At 38.8% G+C, this 19,103-nt stretch overlaps 1 protein-coding gene across 1 annotated transcript in view; it reads left to right on the forward strand.

Moving 5' to 3' along the window:
• MET (MET proto-oncogene, receptor tyrosine kinase) overlaps nucleotides 1–19,103 on the forward strand; it is a 220,287-nt gene that overhangs the window by 136,292 nt on the left and 64,892 nt on the right. The window contains exons 4-5 of the mRNA XM_036246654.1: nucleotides 4,723–4,857; nucleotides 5,027–5,200. Of these exons, the coding sequence (XP_036102547.1) occupies nucleotides 4,723–4,857; nucleotides 5,027–5,200 (309 nt within the window). The remainder of the gene's footprint in view (nucleotides 1–4,722; nucleotides 4,858–5,026; nucleotides 5,201–19,103) is intronic.

Genomic DNA, 19,103 nt, shown 5'->3' on the forward strand with positions numbered 1-19,103 from the left:
AAAGACCACTGTATGGTAAATGGGAACATAGGCCTCCTTCCCATGCTCCAACTCCCCCTTTCACCCTGTGGACAATATGGTGAAGGGCCATCAGTAAGTAGATTCTGAGACCTTGGAAGCCTGGTCAGTTCCTCAATCAAGAAAACAGCATTTTGATCTCTCACAGCTATTGTACATCCCCCCCATCCTCCGCCCCCCACCACCTGCCCTGTTTTTCTCTGTTTTCTGTACTCTAAAACTTTGTGTTGGGAAAGTCTGGGTGATGGTGAAACAATAGCACTGGCCGGCCGCCTTTGTTGTGGCCCGTGTGCAGGTTGGATGGGACTTAACGGTTCAACTTCACAGGGCAGCCAATGTCCGTTTAAATTCCACTAGTTGGCCCCACCACGGTACACACGTTAAGTCCTAATAAACCCATGTCTTTCACAGCCAATCCTCCAGGTAATTTATTTGGGAATCCAAGAACAATGCGCTGAGGTTTTCTGGGACCTCAGCACTTTGCATAACAATCACATATTATAGAGTTTCATCTATATGAAATATCCATAATAGGAAAATCTGTAGAGACATAAAGTAGATTAGTGGTTGTTAGAAACTAGAGAATATGAGATGAGATGATGGGTAAGGGGTGTGGGTTGAGGTAATGAAAATGTTGCAAAACTGATTTTGGTAATGGTTGCACAAATCTGTGACTATACTAAAAACAATTGTCTACTTGAAAAAAAATGGAGAGTAGACAGAAAACCACTTATAAATGCCTTATGTTAAATTTTATTCATCATTCTTAAAATTAAATTCTAAAACAGCTTGATTAAAAACAAAAGTTTATGTGTGAGGTGAGAGTATCTAGCCTTTATGTATTTTTTAATATATCACATAAAATTACTTTGTTCAGGCTTATGAAGTTTGGGACCTTGCCGCAAAAGATTTATTTTACTTGTACATATATTTCTTCCCCATGTCCTGTCCCAGATAATTTGAGATCACAGCAACAACAATTAAGTAAATTTAGATTTTGCCCTACTCCTGCACCCCAAATGTATTAGTCTTATATTTTTAAGAGCATTAAAGAAAAAGATTTTGAGACCTAAACACTAAAGATTAGTTGTCATCACAGCAGAAACTCAAAAGATAATTACCAGTCTCCTGTTTCATATTAATTATCCTAAGATTGCCAGTGATTTATCATAAGGATTAAATTTTCATGCTAGATTTAGTTTTGTCCCTAGAAATATCTCATGACAACCAAAAGGAACTCCTAATTTTGAAAACATTTCTTCAGGGTTATTTTGAGAGTTAAAGTGGTTACTCAATTATTTAGAATTTGGGCACTGAACGTGAGGAATTAATGATAGAAAAGCATTCTTAGCACTATAGGTATCCTGGTGGAGAAAGGGCTAATGATCAACTAAAAGGGTATTTGCATCTGTGATATGACCTCTGCTCAAAATTCCAAACAGTCATCTCACTTTTCCATTCAGCCTTCCTGTCTTCTCAGGTTCATCCCATTTTGTATATCAAGCCTCACATCCTAGCTGATGATCAAAAGTAGAGCTTGCCAGCTGTGCTAGTAGTTTCCTCTATGCCACAGAAGCTTTTCAGATGTGTAATTTTTCTCCTTTGGCACAATTAACTTGTGCAACCAAAATTACTGAAACGAGTATTTGGCAAGACAAATATATTATGAAATTTGTTTTAATGCTTTGACTCACAAGTGACTTTTAGGAGCTCAGAGTTGAAGCTTTTTATTGGTATTTGGTGTTCCAAATACCAATTGAGTGATTAAGGAGTTGAGTGATTAAGGAGAGGTTAAGCACATGGATTCAAGTCATTAGATAATGACTCATATTTTTCAGCTAAAATTCTCTGTCATATTCTCTTTATGGAAAGTAATAGTATCTACCTTGTAGGATTATTGTGAGGAGTATATATATATATATATATATATATATATATATATCCATTTAAGGCACTTAGCACAATGCTTGGCTGTTACCTATTATGAGAGTACCACATATATGGTGCTTTCCAGACAAAAGGTCTTAACTGAATCAATCTACCCAAGTTCTAGAGGTACAAAGAGCTTCTTTAGGAAAAGAGAGATAAAGGTTAATCCTTTCTGAGAAATGAGTATTTGGATGGGCTTCAGATATTTGAAAAAGTCAAAGATGATGACCTAGTAATTAAGAAGAGATTGCTTATTACAGATATGAGAAATGATATCTAAAAGAGCAAGAAGATGGCAAAAAAAGATACTAGGAGGTGATCGTTATTTATCATGTCTGAATAGAATGGAATATACAAGAGAGAGAGACAATGCAAATATTCATAGGAAGGTTCATAGAGATAAATAATCTTCAGTGAAGCAGAAGGCACAGAAAGAGGCAGAGAACATTCGGGGTATTAAGAGAGGCTGGTGTTTTGTTTTGTGTTAGACTTGTATGTGAGAGGAGGTTTAATTTTTTTTTTTTTTTTTTTTATCCTCACCTGAGGACATTTTTCCATTTTTTGTACAGAGTGGGAGGGAGAGAGAGGGAGAGAGAGAGAGGGAAACATCGATGTGAAAGGGACACATCGAGTGGCTGCCACCCGCACGACCAACCAGGGCCAGGGACAAACTGCAACCAAGGTACATGCCCTTAGTGGGAATCGAACCCGGGTCTCTCCGGACCGCAGGCGGACGCTCTAACCGCTGAGCCAAACCAGCCAGGGCAGAGAGGAGGTTTAATTTTTTTAATCTTTGCAGTTTGAAGTAATTGGCAACAATCAGGAAAATATGAAAAAAAAAAAAGAGGAGTAGGGAGTAGAAAAACAAGAGGTAGTGAGTTAAGATTGGAAAATTGGATAACTGAAATCTGGATTATTTGGGATAGAAGCTTTTGAAGTCTGATGCATGGATATTCTGCTTGTCACCAGCACACTAAGGGAGGTAGGACTGGTAATTGAACTTCTTTTTAACAGAAAAAATCACAAATACCTATTTGAGTCTAAATTTTGTAATAACAATAGTGTCCAACCTTTCCCATCCTGACCAAATGACCTTTGATCCATCATTTAACTTCTGTGCAAACATTGCCACCCTGCTTAATGGAGATGTTTTGAAACTGTTAAGTGGTCTAAGTCCATACTAGCCTAAAAGTTCCAGCTCTGAAAGTGTTAAGTGTTTGGGATAGAACTTATGTTAGGGGAAAAATGTCATGATGTTTAACTTTTATGGCTTCATGAGAACTTGGTTCATTTCTCTATCAATAGTCTACTAGGAGCAAATTAGGTACATTGGGAATCTTCCTGAAGTTGTTTCAGGCTACTTGACTGCTTCATTGTGTTTAAGAAAAAAATTTACTACTGGTTCCCCAGAACATTTATATGTTGTATGTGTTTGTTAGGTAGTTAGCAGTTATTTACTCCTGCAATTTTCATTCTCGTTTTCAAGATAAGAAAGCGGAGGTAGAAGGAGTGGTCATTTAGCTAATCTTAGTCTCACAAATGCCCATACTTGTTATGTGATTTCAGTCCCACGGCAAATAAATACACTTCCAATGCAACCTACAGGGTATTTGAGACATTGGGAAATTTTCCTCAGTTTCAAGCCCAGAGCTGTGCTCACCCTCCTGTACCCTCATTTAAGAATGAAATCTCACTGAGCACCTCTAAACTCGCCTAAAGGTTGAATGTTCATCTCAGTTAGTCATCCTGATTTTACCCCTGGACTTCATTATTACTGGATTATAGCAACAGGAAAGATGGAAATTATATAGCTGAGAAGCATTCCAAATTAGAAATACCTGAAAGCAGGAATGACACCAGTTATCAAACCTCATTTCCAAGGCATTGTTAAAACCATCAAGCCTTATATAAAACCAGGCTGAGAAGCAGAACTTTATTTATAATCCAAGCAATAACATACGTGGAACAATGGCTTATAAAAGGACAGCACATCATTTCAAAGTAGTTAAGGGCTTATTTTGACCTCCAAAGATCCATAAATGTGGCTCAGGAGTAGCAAAGCCAGAACTAGATCCAGGTCTCCAGAATCCCCTTTCAGTATGCCTTTTTATTACATCAAGGGAAGCTGCCTGGTGGGAAGGGTCAGAAGGATAGATTAAAAAATAATCCAGCCCTGGCCCGTGTGACTCAGTGGTGGAGTGTCGCCTGCGCACCAAGCATCACAGGTTCAGTTCTCAGTCAAGGGCACATACCCGCATTGCAGGTTTGATCCTCACCGCAGTCAGGGCATGTGCAGGAGGCACCTAATCAGTGTGTCATTTGTCTTTCACATCAATGTTTCTCTCTTCCTCGCTCCTTGATTCCCTTCTACTCTCTCTAAGGAATCAATGGGAAAAGCATTTTCCGGTGAGGACTAACAAAAAAATAATAATATCTAGAATCCCCATAGCATAAGTGAGGTCTGTTCTGGGGAGAATGGCTCCTCTAGTTTCCAATATAATCATGAGGATTTTTCTGTATGTGCTGCCTGAGTGACTGGGAGATCTCCTTCCCTAGAAACCATGAAAAGATCATAGGAAAAGTCTGTCTTGGGGGTTCAGAAGAATTGTCTTCAAGGCAGAAGATTAGATGTCATATTGATTTACAATGAGATAAAACATTGGCTCTTTAGTTTAACTACCCATGAGTTCTTTTAATCTATCATTACCATTATCATCCACATTTTCCAAAAACTAATCTTGTTGGAATAAATATGTTTTCTGGTGTGTTTCTCAGGTTGTAGTTTCTCGATCAGGATCATCAACCCCTCATGTGAATTTTCACCTGGATTCCCACCCTGTGTCTCCAGAAGTGATTGTGGAGCACCCATTAAACCAAAATGGCTACACATTGGTTGTCACAGGGAAGAAGGTAAGCCCTGTTCCCACAAGAGGGTGCTACGGATGCAGTTCTTCCTGAATGGGTATTTCTAGCCAGTGTCATGTATATACATATAAATTATATTTCTATGTATCTTTGGTATATTTAGTTTTCATTTAACAAACAAACATTCTGGAAGCTCTATTACTTTTGTTTACAGATCACCAAGATCCCATTGAATGGCTTGGGCTGTGTGCATTTCCAGTCCTGCAGTCAGTGCCTTGCTGCTCCTCCCTTTGTGCAGTGTGGCTGGTGCCACGACAAATGTGTGCGATTGGAGGAATGCCCCAGCGGAACATGGACTCAAGAGATCTGTCATCCTACAATCTATGAGGTAGGAATCTCTGGTAGCTATCAGTGTATTTTTGGTAAACACAAATCCCACTACTAAAAAAAATCAAAACTCAATTTACTTATTTAGCTCTGAGAAATCAGCCAAAGCACCATCTTCCTTCAAATTTTTTCTTTAGGATGGCATTTGGTTACATCCCCAGAATCCTTTACCTGAAGTGCTTGCTTCACACTCACTGAGTAGATTTTCTCCTTGGGTAATTGCTCTCCCTTAGTACCATGTGAATAAGCTTCCCATTTCCTCACACTGGGACCTGTTCCCTCCTGACTCCCCCATTCTCTGAGTCCTCACCACCTGCTTTATCTGCCAGGTGCCTAGACGTGTGCCTCTACCACACATAGAGATCTGCTTAAGGCACAACCCGAAACCCTACACTAAACTGTGCAAGCTAGAGATCACAGCCATTCTGGGGCAGACAGGACAGGATTTTTCCCATCTGACTCCAGAAATGGTGGCCTTGTCTTATCATAGATGAGATAAGAGGTTTCTTCCCAGGACATGCAGATGGCCAACACCTATGGGTGGCTGTGCACCTTCTCTCCAAATTTCTGGAAGAGCCATAAGGGGGCAGCTGATGACTATACTAAAATCTATAACATTTGAGCCATTTCATTCTTTAATTTACACACACACACAAAAATATTTGAATGCATACTACACAGCAGGCACTCCTTTGGACACTGAGGAGATATAGGCTCAAACAGGACAAAAGTGCCTCCTGCTATTAGAGAACTTATCTTTTAGCAGTAGACTTCAGCCATGATGTTGTAGCCACCATCTCTCTGTGTTGCCTTAGTTTCTTAAGTATATATTTGACACTTTGAAAATATGGCACTTTTTTAAAATGTCTTAATCCAAACACATTTTGCTTGAAAATGCTTCCCTGGTGAGGACCCAGTGTGTATTCTCTCTGCCTGCATGTAAAACAGTTGGACTTTAGTAAATGGTACTTGTGAAAGATTCAAGTTAAAGGTCTTGGTTGCCTGGTTCAAGTCCAAGTAAACAAAATGTACAAGTCAGAAGAGGAACTGCCCCAAAGTGCATGCTATTTTCATTTAGTTATGATTTGGGATAAGATTTGTACAGGGTGACTAGGTTTTAAACCAAATTATTTCCTGTTGGGTATGACACAATTATTAAGACTTAGTTTGATCAGCCAGAGAATAAATTAGATAGTAAGAAAACAAATTTAAATCTATACTGTAGTCTTTATGTACCCTTTTTTGTTGTTATTTAATATACTTTTAAAACCACATGCAATTTTATATTTTTTTTAAACACACAGCCTTGGCAATTTGAGACACTAGAAAGCTGAGCTCAACTATTCCATGAAAGAGATAGGAGTGGGGTGGGTATATGTGTGTGTGTGTGTGTGTGTGTGTGTGTGTGTACACAGTTAAATCACAACAATTTTCTTTCAAATATTACCAAGCTGCTATTTTAAATAAAGAGCCAGTTGAGAACCTGTACAAATGAAACATTTAGTTTTGACCAATGTGCTTTCTTTTATTTGTCATGAAAGCCTTATTAAAATGATTAAAAATAGAAGGTAAAAATCTTTCCTAATGTTTGAATCTACCTTTTCTCTCACCTTTCCTAATTCCAACACTCTAGTTGGCGATTCTGTATTATATACAAGTCAGTGAGGCTTCAACTGTAATGGTTTGAAGGAAAGTAGTGCAGCTGAGTCCATAAATCCCTTTCGGTTCATAGTGTTAGGAAGATTTCATGCTGCACTAGAGCGTGACATTCAGCATTCTTACTGAAAAAAAAAAAAAAAAAAAAGACAGATTAGTCATCTTTTTCTAATCTGTCTTAAATTCATAGGCACAAAACCCAGCTAATGTATAGGATTTCACTTTTCGATAAATGTAAGTTAACTTGCTTTTCAATGTACATGATGTTCAGTGGCTGGAATTCTTTGCAGTTCCACATATGAGAGATTTCAGAATTGCAAGCCCATTATTTTGTTTCTAACATATTGTCTGATCTTGTGCTTAAAGGTCAACTGGAAGTGCTTTAGGAAAAAAGCACACTTTCCAATGTATTCTGAATTTATCATAATAAAATTCTCATTTTGTAGGACTGAATTCAATCCCAGGGAGACAATAAAACAGTTTATTATTGATTGATCAGAAGACTAAGATAAGAAGCAACAGCAGTATCTCATGGGGGCAGGAGTCATGCAGTGAATACACTGCTACCAATATATTTGTGACTTTTTTCCTACTGAAGAGACAAATTTTAACTTTCCAAAGTTTGTTGTTGTTGTTTTCCTATATACTCTTCACATGGTTTCTCTTATTGTTAATGTAGTACATTACTGATACATTGTACATTATAATCTTCAATAGTTTTTTATTGTTGTTTCTAGCTTTCTCATGTATTATCTTGTTTTAAAAACATGATCATTTGAATCATTTTCACTGTGAAAGGATGCTAGCTTCTTTTATAGCTGTTTTTCCCCTATTCAGACAGGTGGGAGACACAGCCTCTGTGGCTTTATGCTGGATACTCATTTCCTTCCCATGGAGTTTCTCTGCCCTTCAGGATAATTCAGAGTTTGCCAGCCCATTGTTGGTTCTGTCCAAGGGTGGGTAGTCCAATACTGCTTCCTTCCTTTCCTCTGGAAGAGTGAACATTAGCCCATAAGCTAGGAAAAATCCTCAGATGCCCCACTCTAGTATTTCAGCCTGGAGAGAAAAGCCAAGTAGAGCTGGTTTTTCCAAACCTGATTGTCTAGCCAAGTTTTTATAATATCCATTTCTGTTGCACCATTTGGACACTTCTCGGTATCTTTTCTCAAATCACCCAGACTCTTTGCCTTATATAGAAAGTCATGATGTATGCAGAGTGACAGACTTCAGTTTTACTTGGGTGGGGGGGGGGGTCTAGCTGTGCAATCAGGCCTTGGCAGCTGTGTTTTATGGGGAAGACTCATTAAGAGTAAACAGCAGCTGTGTGACCGCTTCAGGCTAAAGAAAGTCCAGGAGGGTTAGGTGTCTTATTCTCTCCTACTAGATTTCTAACATAATAATAAACAGTTATATTTTTCCTAGCAGTTCTCATTTTAGCTAGAAATGGACAAGTAAGTTTTCAAGAAAGACACAACTGTGTAATGGATAAAATAGCTATTATAAAAGCTAAAATTTTAAAGGGATTTGGTAAACAAGGGTAACTTTGGTTTGCACTTATTATTTGGGAAGGGTGGAAATCATTACAATTTGAATTTTGCTAAAAGTCTTTTTAAACTGTAAAAGAATCATTTTTAGATTTTCACTAACTAGCCTTAACAAATACCTTTTTGAGTTGTTTCTGTAGCGGTGCTGTTTTCCCACCATTGTACTTTACAGCACAATTTATATGTTCCCCCAAAAGAGCATTTCCTTTCTCAATTGTCACAAAATTGCTGAGGAGAAGCTTATTTTTAACTTGGAAATTTGTTTTGTTTATAAATAGTCTTAGTGTAAGAACTGTTGTCCTGTAGACTTCTATCTATCTTTTTTTTTTCTTTATTGATTTTAGAGACAGGGGAACGGAGAAGGAGAGATATAGAGACAATATCAATAGGCCACCTGCTGCATGACCCCTCAGGAGATCGGGCACAACCTGGGCATGTGCCCTGACTAGGAATTGAACTGGTGACCTCTTGGTGCATGGGTGGGTGCTCAGCCACTGAGCCACACCAGCCGGACAGCCAAATGCTATCTTATATTACAGTTGCCAAAGGCTTTTTGGGGTGTGTGTTTTTTGTTGGCTTTTTTGGGGAGGAGGTATGTGCAACAAAAATCTCTCTTAGTAATTTATACTACAGTTCTTTTTTTTATTAAATTTATTGCAGTGACATTGGTTAATGAGGTCATATAGGATTCAAGTATACATTGCACTGATGCATGATCTATATTTTGAGTGCCCACCATCGAAAGTCAAATCATCCTCCATCACCATATATTTCACCCTTTAATAACCTCCCTATCCCCTTCTCTTTCTTAACCACCATACTGTTCTCTGTGTCTATGAGTTTTAGTTTATATCCCACATATGAGTGAAATCATATGGGTCTTAGCTTTTTTTTATTATTATTATTTATTATTTTTTTTTTAAAGATGTTTCTCCTTTTTTACCCCATTGACACCCTCCCCCCATAACCCCCACCCCGCACCTGGCTTTATTGTCAATGTCCATTGCTTATGCATACATGCATATAAGTTTTGTGGCTTACCTCTTCCCTCACCCTACCACCCCCTCTTCATATTATACCCTACTTCCACGTCTCTGGGTCTACCCTAATTCTCAGACTGTTATGTTTATTATATTCTACAAAGAAGTGAGATCATGTGGTATTTGTCTTTTTCTGCTTGGCTTGTTTCGCTTAGGATAATACTTTCAAGGTCCCTCCATGTCGTCTAAAAGGATAAGAGATCTTTCTTTCTCTCAGCTGCATAGTACTCCATTGTGTATATGTACCACTGCTTTTTTATCCATTTGTCTACTGATGGACACTTGGGCTGTTTTCAGATCATAGCTATTGTAAATAGTGCTGCTACAAACATGGGGGTACATATATTCTTTCTCATTGGTGTTTCAGGCTTCTTCGGGTATATTCCTAGAAGTGGGATCACTGGGTCCAATGGAAGTTCAATATTTAATTTTTTGAGGTAACACCATATTATTTCCATAGTGGCTGCACCAGTCTGCATTCCCACCAGCAGTGTACTAGAGTCTGCTTTTCTCCACACCCTCGCCAACCTTGTTTGATAATTTGTTGATGGCGGCCATTCTGACAGGTGTAAGGTGACACCTCATTGTTGTTTTAATTTGCATCTCTCTGATGATTAGTGATGTTGAGCATTTCTTCATATGTCTCTTGGCCATTTGTATGTACTGTTTGAAGAGGTGCCTATTCAGCTCCTCTGCCCATTTTTTAATTAAGTTCTTTGTCTTCCTTTTGTTGAGTTGTATGAGTACTCTAAGTATTTTGGAAATTAACCCCTTATCTGATATATCATTGGCAATGATGCTCTCCCATACAGTGGGTTGCCTTAACATTCTGATGGTTGTTTCTTTTGCTGTGCAGAAGCTTTTGAGTTTGATGTACTCCCATGTGTTCATTTTTTATTTTGTTTCTGTTGCCTTAGGTGATGTATCAGTGAAAATTATGCTGCCTATGATATCTGAAATTTCATTGCCTACAGTTTCTTCTAGGGTTTATATGGATTCATGAGTAACATTTAAGTCTCTTATCCATTTTGAGTTTATTCTTGTGTATGGTGTAAGTTGATGGTCTAGTTTCATTTTTTTGCATGTAGCTGTCCTATTTTCCCAACACTATTTATTAAAGAGGCTGTCTTTACTCCATTGTATGCTCTTGCCTCCTTTGTCAAATATTATTTGAGCATTATGACTTGGGTCCATTTCTGGGTTTTCAGTTCTGTTCCACTGGTCTATATGCCTGTTCTTGTGCCAGTAACAGGCTGTTTTGATTACAATAGCTTTGTAGTATAACCTGATATCTGGTATTGTGATCCCCCCTACTTTGTCCTTCTTTTTTAAGATTGCTGTGGCTATTTGGGGTCTTTTTTGGTTCCATATGAACTTTTGAAGTATTTGTTCTAGTTCTGTGAAGTATGTCCTTGGTATTTTGATAGGGATTGCATTGAATCTATAGATTTCTTTGGGTAATATGGACATTTTAATGATGTTAATTCTTCCAATCCATGAACAGGGTATGTGCTTCCACTTTTTTATATCTCCCTCCATCTATTTTTTTTCCAATGTCCTGTAGTTTTCTGCAATTAGGTCCTTTACTTCTTTGGTTAAGTTTATTCCTAGGTATCTTAATTTTTTTTTTGCTGCGATGGTAAATGGGATTGTTCTTTCAGTTTCTCTTTTTTGAGTTCATCATTGCTGTATAAGAATGCCGTTTTATCCTGCTACTTTTCCAAATTCATTTATTAAGTCTAGTAGATTTTTGATGGAATTATTAGGATTTTCTATGTATAATATCATGTCATCTGCAAATAATGACAGTTTCACTTCCTCCTTTCCAATTTGGATCCTTTTTGTTTTTTTCTTCATGTCTGATTGCTGTAACTAAGACTTCCAGTACTATGTTAAATAAGAGCGGTGAAAGTGGGCAACCCTGTCCTGTTCCTGTTCTTAAGGGAAATGCTTTCAGTTTCTGCCCATTGAGTATGATTTTGGCTGTAGGTCTTTCATATATGGCCTTTATTATGATGAGATATGATCCCTCTATTCCTACATTGCTGAATATTTTTGTCAGAAATGGATGCTGGATTTTGTCAAAGACTTTTTCGGCATCCACTGATATGATCATGTGGTTTTTATTCTTCATTTTATGTATGTGGTGTATCAAATTTATTGATTTGTGAATATTATACCAGCCTTGCATCCCTGGGATGAATCCTACTTGATCATGGTGAATAATTTTTTTGATGTATTACTGGATTTGATTTGCTAGTATTTTGTTCAGGATTTTGGCATCTCTATTCATCAGGGATATTGGCTTTTAGTTTTCTTTCTTTGTAGTGTCTTTTTCTGGTTTTGGAATTAGAATTATGTTGGCCTCATAATGAGTTTGGAAGTCTTCCTTCTTCTTGAATTTTTTGAAATAGTTTGAGGAGAATGGGTGTTAGTTCTTTTTTTGAATGTTCGGTAAAACAACCCTGTGAAGCCATTCAGGCCTGGGCTGTTGTTTGCTGGGAGAGTCTTGATTACCTCTTCAATTTCCTTAGTTGTTATTGGTCTGATCAAGTTTTCTATCTCTTTCAGGTCCAGTTTTGGGAGACTATGTGTTTCTAGAAATTTGTCCATTTCGCTTACATTGTGGAATTTGTTGCTATAGAATTGTTCATAGCAGTTGTTAACGATCTTTTGTATTTCTGTGGTGTCAGTTGTTACTTCTCTTTCATATCTGATTTTGTGTATTTTGATTCTCTCTCTTTATTTCTTGGTGAGTCTAGCTAAGGGTCCATCAATCTTGTTTATCTTTTTGAAAAACCAGTTCTTTGTTTTCTTGATTCTTTGAATGTTTTTTTTTGGTCTCTGTGTCATTTATTTCTGTTCTGATCTTTACTATTTCCTTTCTTCTACTTTCTCTGGGATTTTCTTTTTGTTTGCTTTCTAGTTCTTTAAGTTGTGAGGTTAGATAGTCTATTAGAGATTTTTCTTGTTTCTCAAGGTAGGCCTGTAGTGCTATGAACTTCCCTCTCAGAACTGCTTTCGCTGCATCCCATAGATATTGTGTTGTTTTATGTTCATTTTCATTGGTTTCCAGGAAGTTTTAAATTTCTTTCTTGATCTCTTTGGTAACCCCTTCATTGTTTAATAACATGCTATTTAGCCCTCATGTGTTCAAATGTTTTTGCCTGTTCTTGTTGCAGTTGATTTCTAGTTTCATACCACTGTTATCTGAGAAGATGCTTGATATGATTTTAATCTTCTTGAACTTGTAGAGACTTAGTTTGTGTCCTCACATGTGGTCTATCTTTGAGAATGTCCCATGTACCCTTGAGAAGAATGTGAATTCTATAGATTTGGGGTGTAATTCTCTGTAGATATCTATTAAATCCATTTGCTCTAGTACTTCATTTAGAGTCCGTGTTTCCTTGCTAATTTTTTTTTAGAGGATCTATCCAATGATGTTAGCGGGGTGTTGAAGTCCCCTGCTATGATTGTATTGCTGTCGATTTCTTCTTTGAAGTCCTCCAGAAGATTTTTAATATATTTTGGTACTCCTATATTGGGTGCATATATGTTTATCAAGGTTATATCTTCCTGTTGAAGACATCCTTTCAATATTATGTAGTGGCCTACTTTGTCTCTAGTTAATGGCCTTCATTTTGAAATCTACTGTATCAGATATAAATATTGCTACCCCAGTTTTTTTTTTTTCCTTTTCGTTTACTTGGAAGATTTTTTTCCATCCCTTCACTTTCAACCTATGTGAGTCTTTCATTGTGAGGTGAGTCTCTTGAAAACAACATATATATGAATCATGCTTTCCTATCCAGTCAACTACTCTGTCTTTTTATCGGAACATTCAGTCTATTTACATTTAAGGTGATTATTGATATGTAGTTATTTATTGCCATTTTTTGTTTAGTGTGGTTATATTTTTCTTACTATTTCTTCTACTGATTACAGCAGTCTTTTTAACATTTCTTGCAGTGCTGGTTTTGGTGCTAATATATTCCCTTAGCCTTTTTTTGTCTGGGAAGCTCTTTATTTGACCCTCTATTTTGAATGATAGCCTTGCTGGGTAGAGTAGTCTTGGATTTAGATCCTTGTTTTTTATGACCTTCATTACCTCGTGCCATTTTCTTCTAGCCTGTGGTGTTTTTGTTGAGAAGTCACCTGAAAATCTTATGAGGTTTCCTTTGTAGGTAAGCTGTTGCTTATCTCTTGCTGCTTTTAGGATTCTCTTTTTGTCTTTAATTTTTGGCATTTTAATTACTATGTGTCTTGGTGTGGGCTTGTTTGGGTTCTTCTTACATGGGGCTCTGTGCTTCTTGCACTTGAATGCCTTCTTTCTTCACCATATTAGGGAAGTTTTTTGTCACTATTTCTTCAAATATATTCTTTAACCCTTGCTCATTTTCTTCTTCATTGGGGACTCCTATGATGCAAATATTGTTCCATTTCCAGTTGTCCCACAGTCCTCTTAAGCTGTATTCCTGTTTTTTAAGTGTCTTTTTCCTTTTGGTTTTCTGATTATTTGATTTTTTCTAACCTGTCTTCCAATTCATTTGCCGGTCCTCAGTTTCTTCTACTCTGCTGGTTAGACCTTCCAATGTGTTCTTTATTTCTGATATGTCTTTCTTCATTTTTCCTTGGTGGTTTTTAATTTCCAGCTGGTTGATTTTCAACATTTCTATGTCTTTACTCACGGTGTTGATGTCCTTACTCATGCTGTTGAGCTTCCTGAAGATTATGGCTCTGAATTCTAGCTCTGTTAACTTTCTTAACTGCTCCTCATTTATGTCATCTTCAGTAGAGGTCTCTTGTTCTTTCATCTGGCTTTTGTTTCTGTGTTTCACCAGTTTGGCTATCACAGTGGGCTTTGGAGCCTGCCAAATTTTTCCTGTGGGTGTTGGTGTTCTGCTGTGGTGGCTCCCTCTCCTGGGTTTGGATCAGCCAGGAAGGACCCATGGTAAACACCACTGTCAAGTCTTACTTTCCTGGTTGCTAGCCCAGGAATGATTCAGTTATCCTCTAGCTTTTTGCCTGGAGGCTATCAGTAGTGATTACTGGAATATCCTTGGGTTCTCATTTGAATGAAAAACTCCTTCAGGTGCTCAGAATAAGGGGATTTCCCAAGGGTGGGGCAGATGCTGGTTGTTAATGAGCCCCCATTTGCATTTCAATGGCCTGCCAGGTGGAGTTGAATCTCTGAGGGAGGGGCCACCGCCTCTCCCCAGAGCCCTGGGAAGGAGTAAGATGGCCACCGACCTACGTGGCCACAACTCAGCAAAAGCTCTGAGTGCCCTCCAAATCCTGAGTGTCCCCACACAGTTCCAGTGCAGTCTACCCTCCCTCTGTCAGAGCCAAAGTGAGTGGCTGTGGCTATTTTAGCATCTTTCCTGGCTCTGGGCTGTGGAGCCACTTAGGAGTATAACCCCAAGGGCACTGCTAAGAGCTATAGCTTTTCTTGACTGATTTATGTCGCTTAGCATAATATTCTCAAGGTTCATCCTTGTCCTAAATGGTATTATTTGATATTTTCTAATGGCTGACTAATATTCCATCACATATATCTACTACATTTTCTTTATCCAATCCTCTATTGAAGGACATTTTGCTTATCTCCATGTCTTGGCCACTGTGAATAATGCTGCAATAAACATAGGGGTTCATATATTTTTGGGTAGATACCCGGAAGAGGGATCATTTGGTAAATTTATTTATTAATATATTAATAAATTTAAACTTTGCTTTTTACACATCTGCAAGAATAAAATGAACCTATTATTTATGTAACGTTGAACCATGGAGCAGGAGCAATCCTAGAAATAAGATATAAAATAATATCAAGGGAGATCATTAGAAACATTACTACAATACAGATCACATTTGGGGCTCTCACCAGTTCTGTTTTTTTCTCTTTCTAATACAAATAACATATTGAATATATTAAATATTACATCATTTTTTAAAGGCTGAGTGTATAAATTAGTGATCATATTTAAAGAAAAATTACAGATAAATAATATATGTGGATTAACAAGTGAAAGAAATAAATTCACTTATTCACATGTTGTTACCTGGCACATAGTAGATGACTTATAAATAAATGGCACATCTGTATTGAATACCATCTATGTGCTGATATTACAAAAGCTGCTGAATGCAACTGAAAACACTAGATATCAAGAGATATTTTTTTTTTTATTGATTTTTAGAGAGAGAGAAACGATGAGAGAGAACATTGATTGGCTGCCTCCTGCATGCCCCCACTGGGGATTGGGCCCACAACCTGGGCATGTGCCAGGACCAGGAATCAAATCAGCAACCTCTTGGTGCATGGGTTGATGCTCAACCACTGAGCCACACCAGCTGGGCTCAAGAGGTATTTTTGACTTCCAGTCAAGATGGCGGTGTAGGTAAACACAGTATTTCCTCCTTCCAAAATCACATCAAAATTACAACTAAACCACAGAACAACCATCATTCAGAACTGCCTGATCCTACTAAATAGAAGTCCTACAGCTTCGAAATTAAAGAAGAGGACATACTTGCCCTGCCCAGTTTGTCTCAATGGTTAGAGCATGGGCCCGCAGACCAGAGAGTCCCGGGTTTGTTTCCCGCTAAGGGCAAGTACCTCGGTTGTGGTTTGTCCCTTGCCCTGGTTGGGGTGGTCGTGTGGGTGGTGGCCACTCGATGTGTCTCTCTTATGCTGATGTTTCTCTCTTTCTCTCTCTCTTTCCCTCCTGCTCTTTCTGAAGATAAATGCAAAAATGTCCTTGGGTGAGAATAAAAAACAAAAAAAGAAGAAGAGGCCATATCAATACTGGTAGGAGGGGCAGAGGCGTGGAAGGGCTGGTCCCAGAGCCATGTGTGGAGGGTCAAAATCAGGAAAGATACCTTGGTTGTGAAGGTCCTACCTGCGGAGTGAGGGGCCCCAGTCCCACAACAGGCCCCTCAGCTCAGGGTAAGAGTGCCAAGAAAGAAAAATCCCCATAACTTCTGGTGGTGAAACCAGCAGGAACTGAGGCTGAGGGTTATGGAGTCCCAGACAGCTACTCTTACAGGGCCCACGTACGGACTTACTCGAACTCACTGTCTCCAGGCTTCCACACTGGGGAGGAAGCTTGAAAGGCACACGAGATATACAGGGAAGAACTGAATTGTTTAGCATCAGGGTAAGAGCTGGTGGACCAGCTTTCTCTCAGACAAATGTGCTGGTGGAGGCAGTTATTCCTTTGGTGAACCCTTCCTCCTCAGGACCAGCACACTGGCACCATATCTGGGACTTCAGCAACCTGGCTCACCCTGTTTGCCTGGCCCTGGTGATTCCCTGAGGCCCTGCCTTAGCCAACTTTCAGGCCTACCTAACCTGTTTCCAGTGACTTTACCTTAGGAATGGTCTGTCTTGGTTTATGCTTCAGATGTTCCTTAAAGCTCTCAAACAAGCAGCATCTTGCCTCAGTGAACCCTATACCTCTTGCTAAGTGCCCCCAAGCCCAGCACTAGCAGCAGTCAGCCTTGGTTCACAGCTTGGCTTTGCCTAGACACCTCCAAGCCCAGCACAAGAAGCAGCCAGCTGCACATTGCTCTGTAACTTATGCCTGGTGGTCCCAGGTAGAACACAGGCAGTGGTTCACCTTGGCCTGTGCCTTCCTGGAGGCCCCAAAGTCAGCTCACCTCATGGAAAGCTTCAGACCACATCAAAGCACCATCACCCAAACACTTCTATAATTGACACATCCAAAGGGTGAACTTAGTGAGTACCAGAGCCCTGCTGAATTAAGTCTTGCTCTGTGTGGTGGGCCCTTGCACAGCTGATCCTCCAAGGTGGTCAGAGATCACTGGTCAGTGGGCCAGTCCTTGAAGCTGATCAGCCTGAGTAAATCCCTTCCATTGACTTGCCAACAGCAATCAAGACTTAATTACAACAGGATATACAGTCCAAACAGGGGGTATACCTTGAGTGCCCAGCTGGGGTGATCAAGGAGACTCTGCCACTGGATCCTACAAGACACCTTGTACAATAGGCCATCCTACAGAGCCTAGGAGATGTAGCAACTATACCTAATACCTAGAAACAAACACAAGGAGGCAGCCAAAATGAGACCAAGAAACATGTCCCTAATGAGAGAACAGAACAAAACTCCAGGGGAAAAAAAAGAAAATAAATAAAATGGAGATAAGCAATCTACTAGATGCAGAGTTCAAAACCCTGTTTGTAAGTATGCATAGGGAACTTAGTGAGGACTTTAAGAGCATAATAAAGGACCAGTCAGAAATGAAGGATGCATTAACTGAAATAAAGAATAATTTATAGGGAATCAATAGTAGAGTAGATGAAGCCAAGAAGCAAACCATTGATTTGGAACATAAGGAAGCAAAAAACATCTAATCAGAACAGCACAAACAAAAAAGAATAAGAAAAAATGAGAATAGTGTAAGAAGCCTCTAGGACAACTTCAAGTGTACCAACACTCACATCATGGCGGTGCTAGAAGAAGAGAGAGAGCAAGAAATTGAAAATCTGTTTGAAAAATATGACAGAAAACATTCCTAACTTGGTGAAAGAAACAGGCATACAAGTCCAGGAAGCACAAAGTCCCAAACAAGATGAACCCAAAGAGGCCCATACCAAGACATATCATAATCAAAATGCAAAAGGTTAAAGACAAAGAGACTCTAAAAAGCAGCAAGAGAAAAGCAATTAGTTACCTACAAGGGTGCTCCCATAAGACTGTCAGTTGATTTTTCAGCAGAAGCTTTTCAGGCTAGAATGGAGTGGCAAGAAATATTCAAAGTAATGAAAAGGACGGACCTACAACCAAAATTACTCTGTCCTGCAAAGTTATCATTTACAGTTGATGAACATATACAGTTTCCCAGACAAGAAAAAGCTAAAGGAGTTCATCACCACCAAACCAGTATTATATGAAATGTTTAAGGGTCTTCTTGAAGAAGAAAATAAAAACTATGAACAATAAAATGGCAATAAATGCATATCTATAAACAATCGAATCTACAAACCAAATTAACAAGCAGAACAGAAACAGACTTATAGATAACAGAGAACTTTTTGTTGGTTGCCAGATGGGAGAGTTGTTGGGGAGATGGGTGAAAAAGGTGAAGGGATTAAAAAGTACAAATTGGTTATTAGACTGAGGAACCTCAGAGGGAAGGGGAGGTGCAGGAAGATATAAACAAAAGAACTGCTATATGTATAACAAGTGGACATAGACAATATTGTGGGAAAGGCAGGAGGGGGGCTGGAGTGGAAAGGAGGGGTTCAATGAAAGGAAAAGGGGACATCTGTAATACATTCAACAATAAAGATAATTTTTTATGTGTTTTTACTGTGGGACTTCTCTGGGTGGGGAATATCATAGCAACAAGAGTATAGCACACAGACCAAGGCATATCTTGGATCTTGGGTTCTAGGACACATAAAGGCGTTTTGAGCAGAATTTCATCTACAGGCCCATGAAGGAGTTATAATCAGAATTATAAGCATAAAGTCTGGGTCCAAAGTATGTCTTCTCTAGCCCAGAACTTTCCTAGAAGACAAATTTATTTCAGAGTAGTCCAAGAAAGCCCTTTGTTCCCACCCAGGCTAAATTTGCTCTGTCCCTTCCCTGGATCTCCTGAAAACAACTTGTTTCACCAGCATGTCAAATAGGTTTTT

The sequence above is a fragment of the Molossus molossus genome, unplaced genomic scaffold (genome assembly GCF_014108415.1).
Source record: "Molossus molossus isolate mMolMol1 unplaced genomic scaffold, mMolMol1.p scaffold_m16_p_7, whole genome shotgun sequence".
Taxonomy (NCBI): domain Eukaryota; kingdom Metazoa; phylum Chordata; class Mammalia; order Chiroptera; family Molossidae; genus Molossus; species Molossus molossus.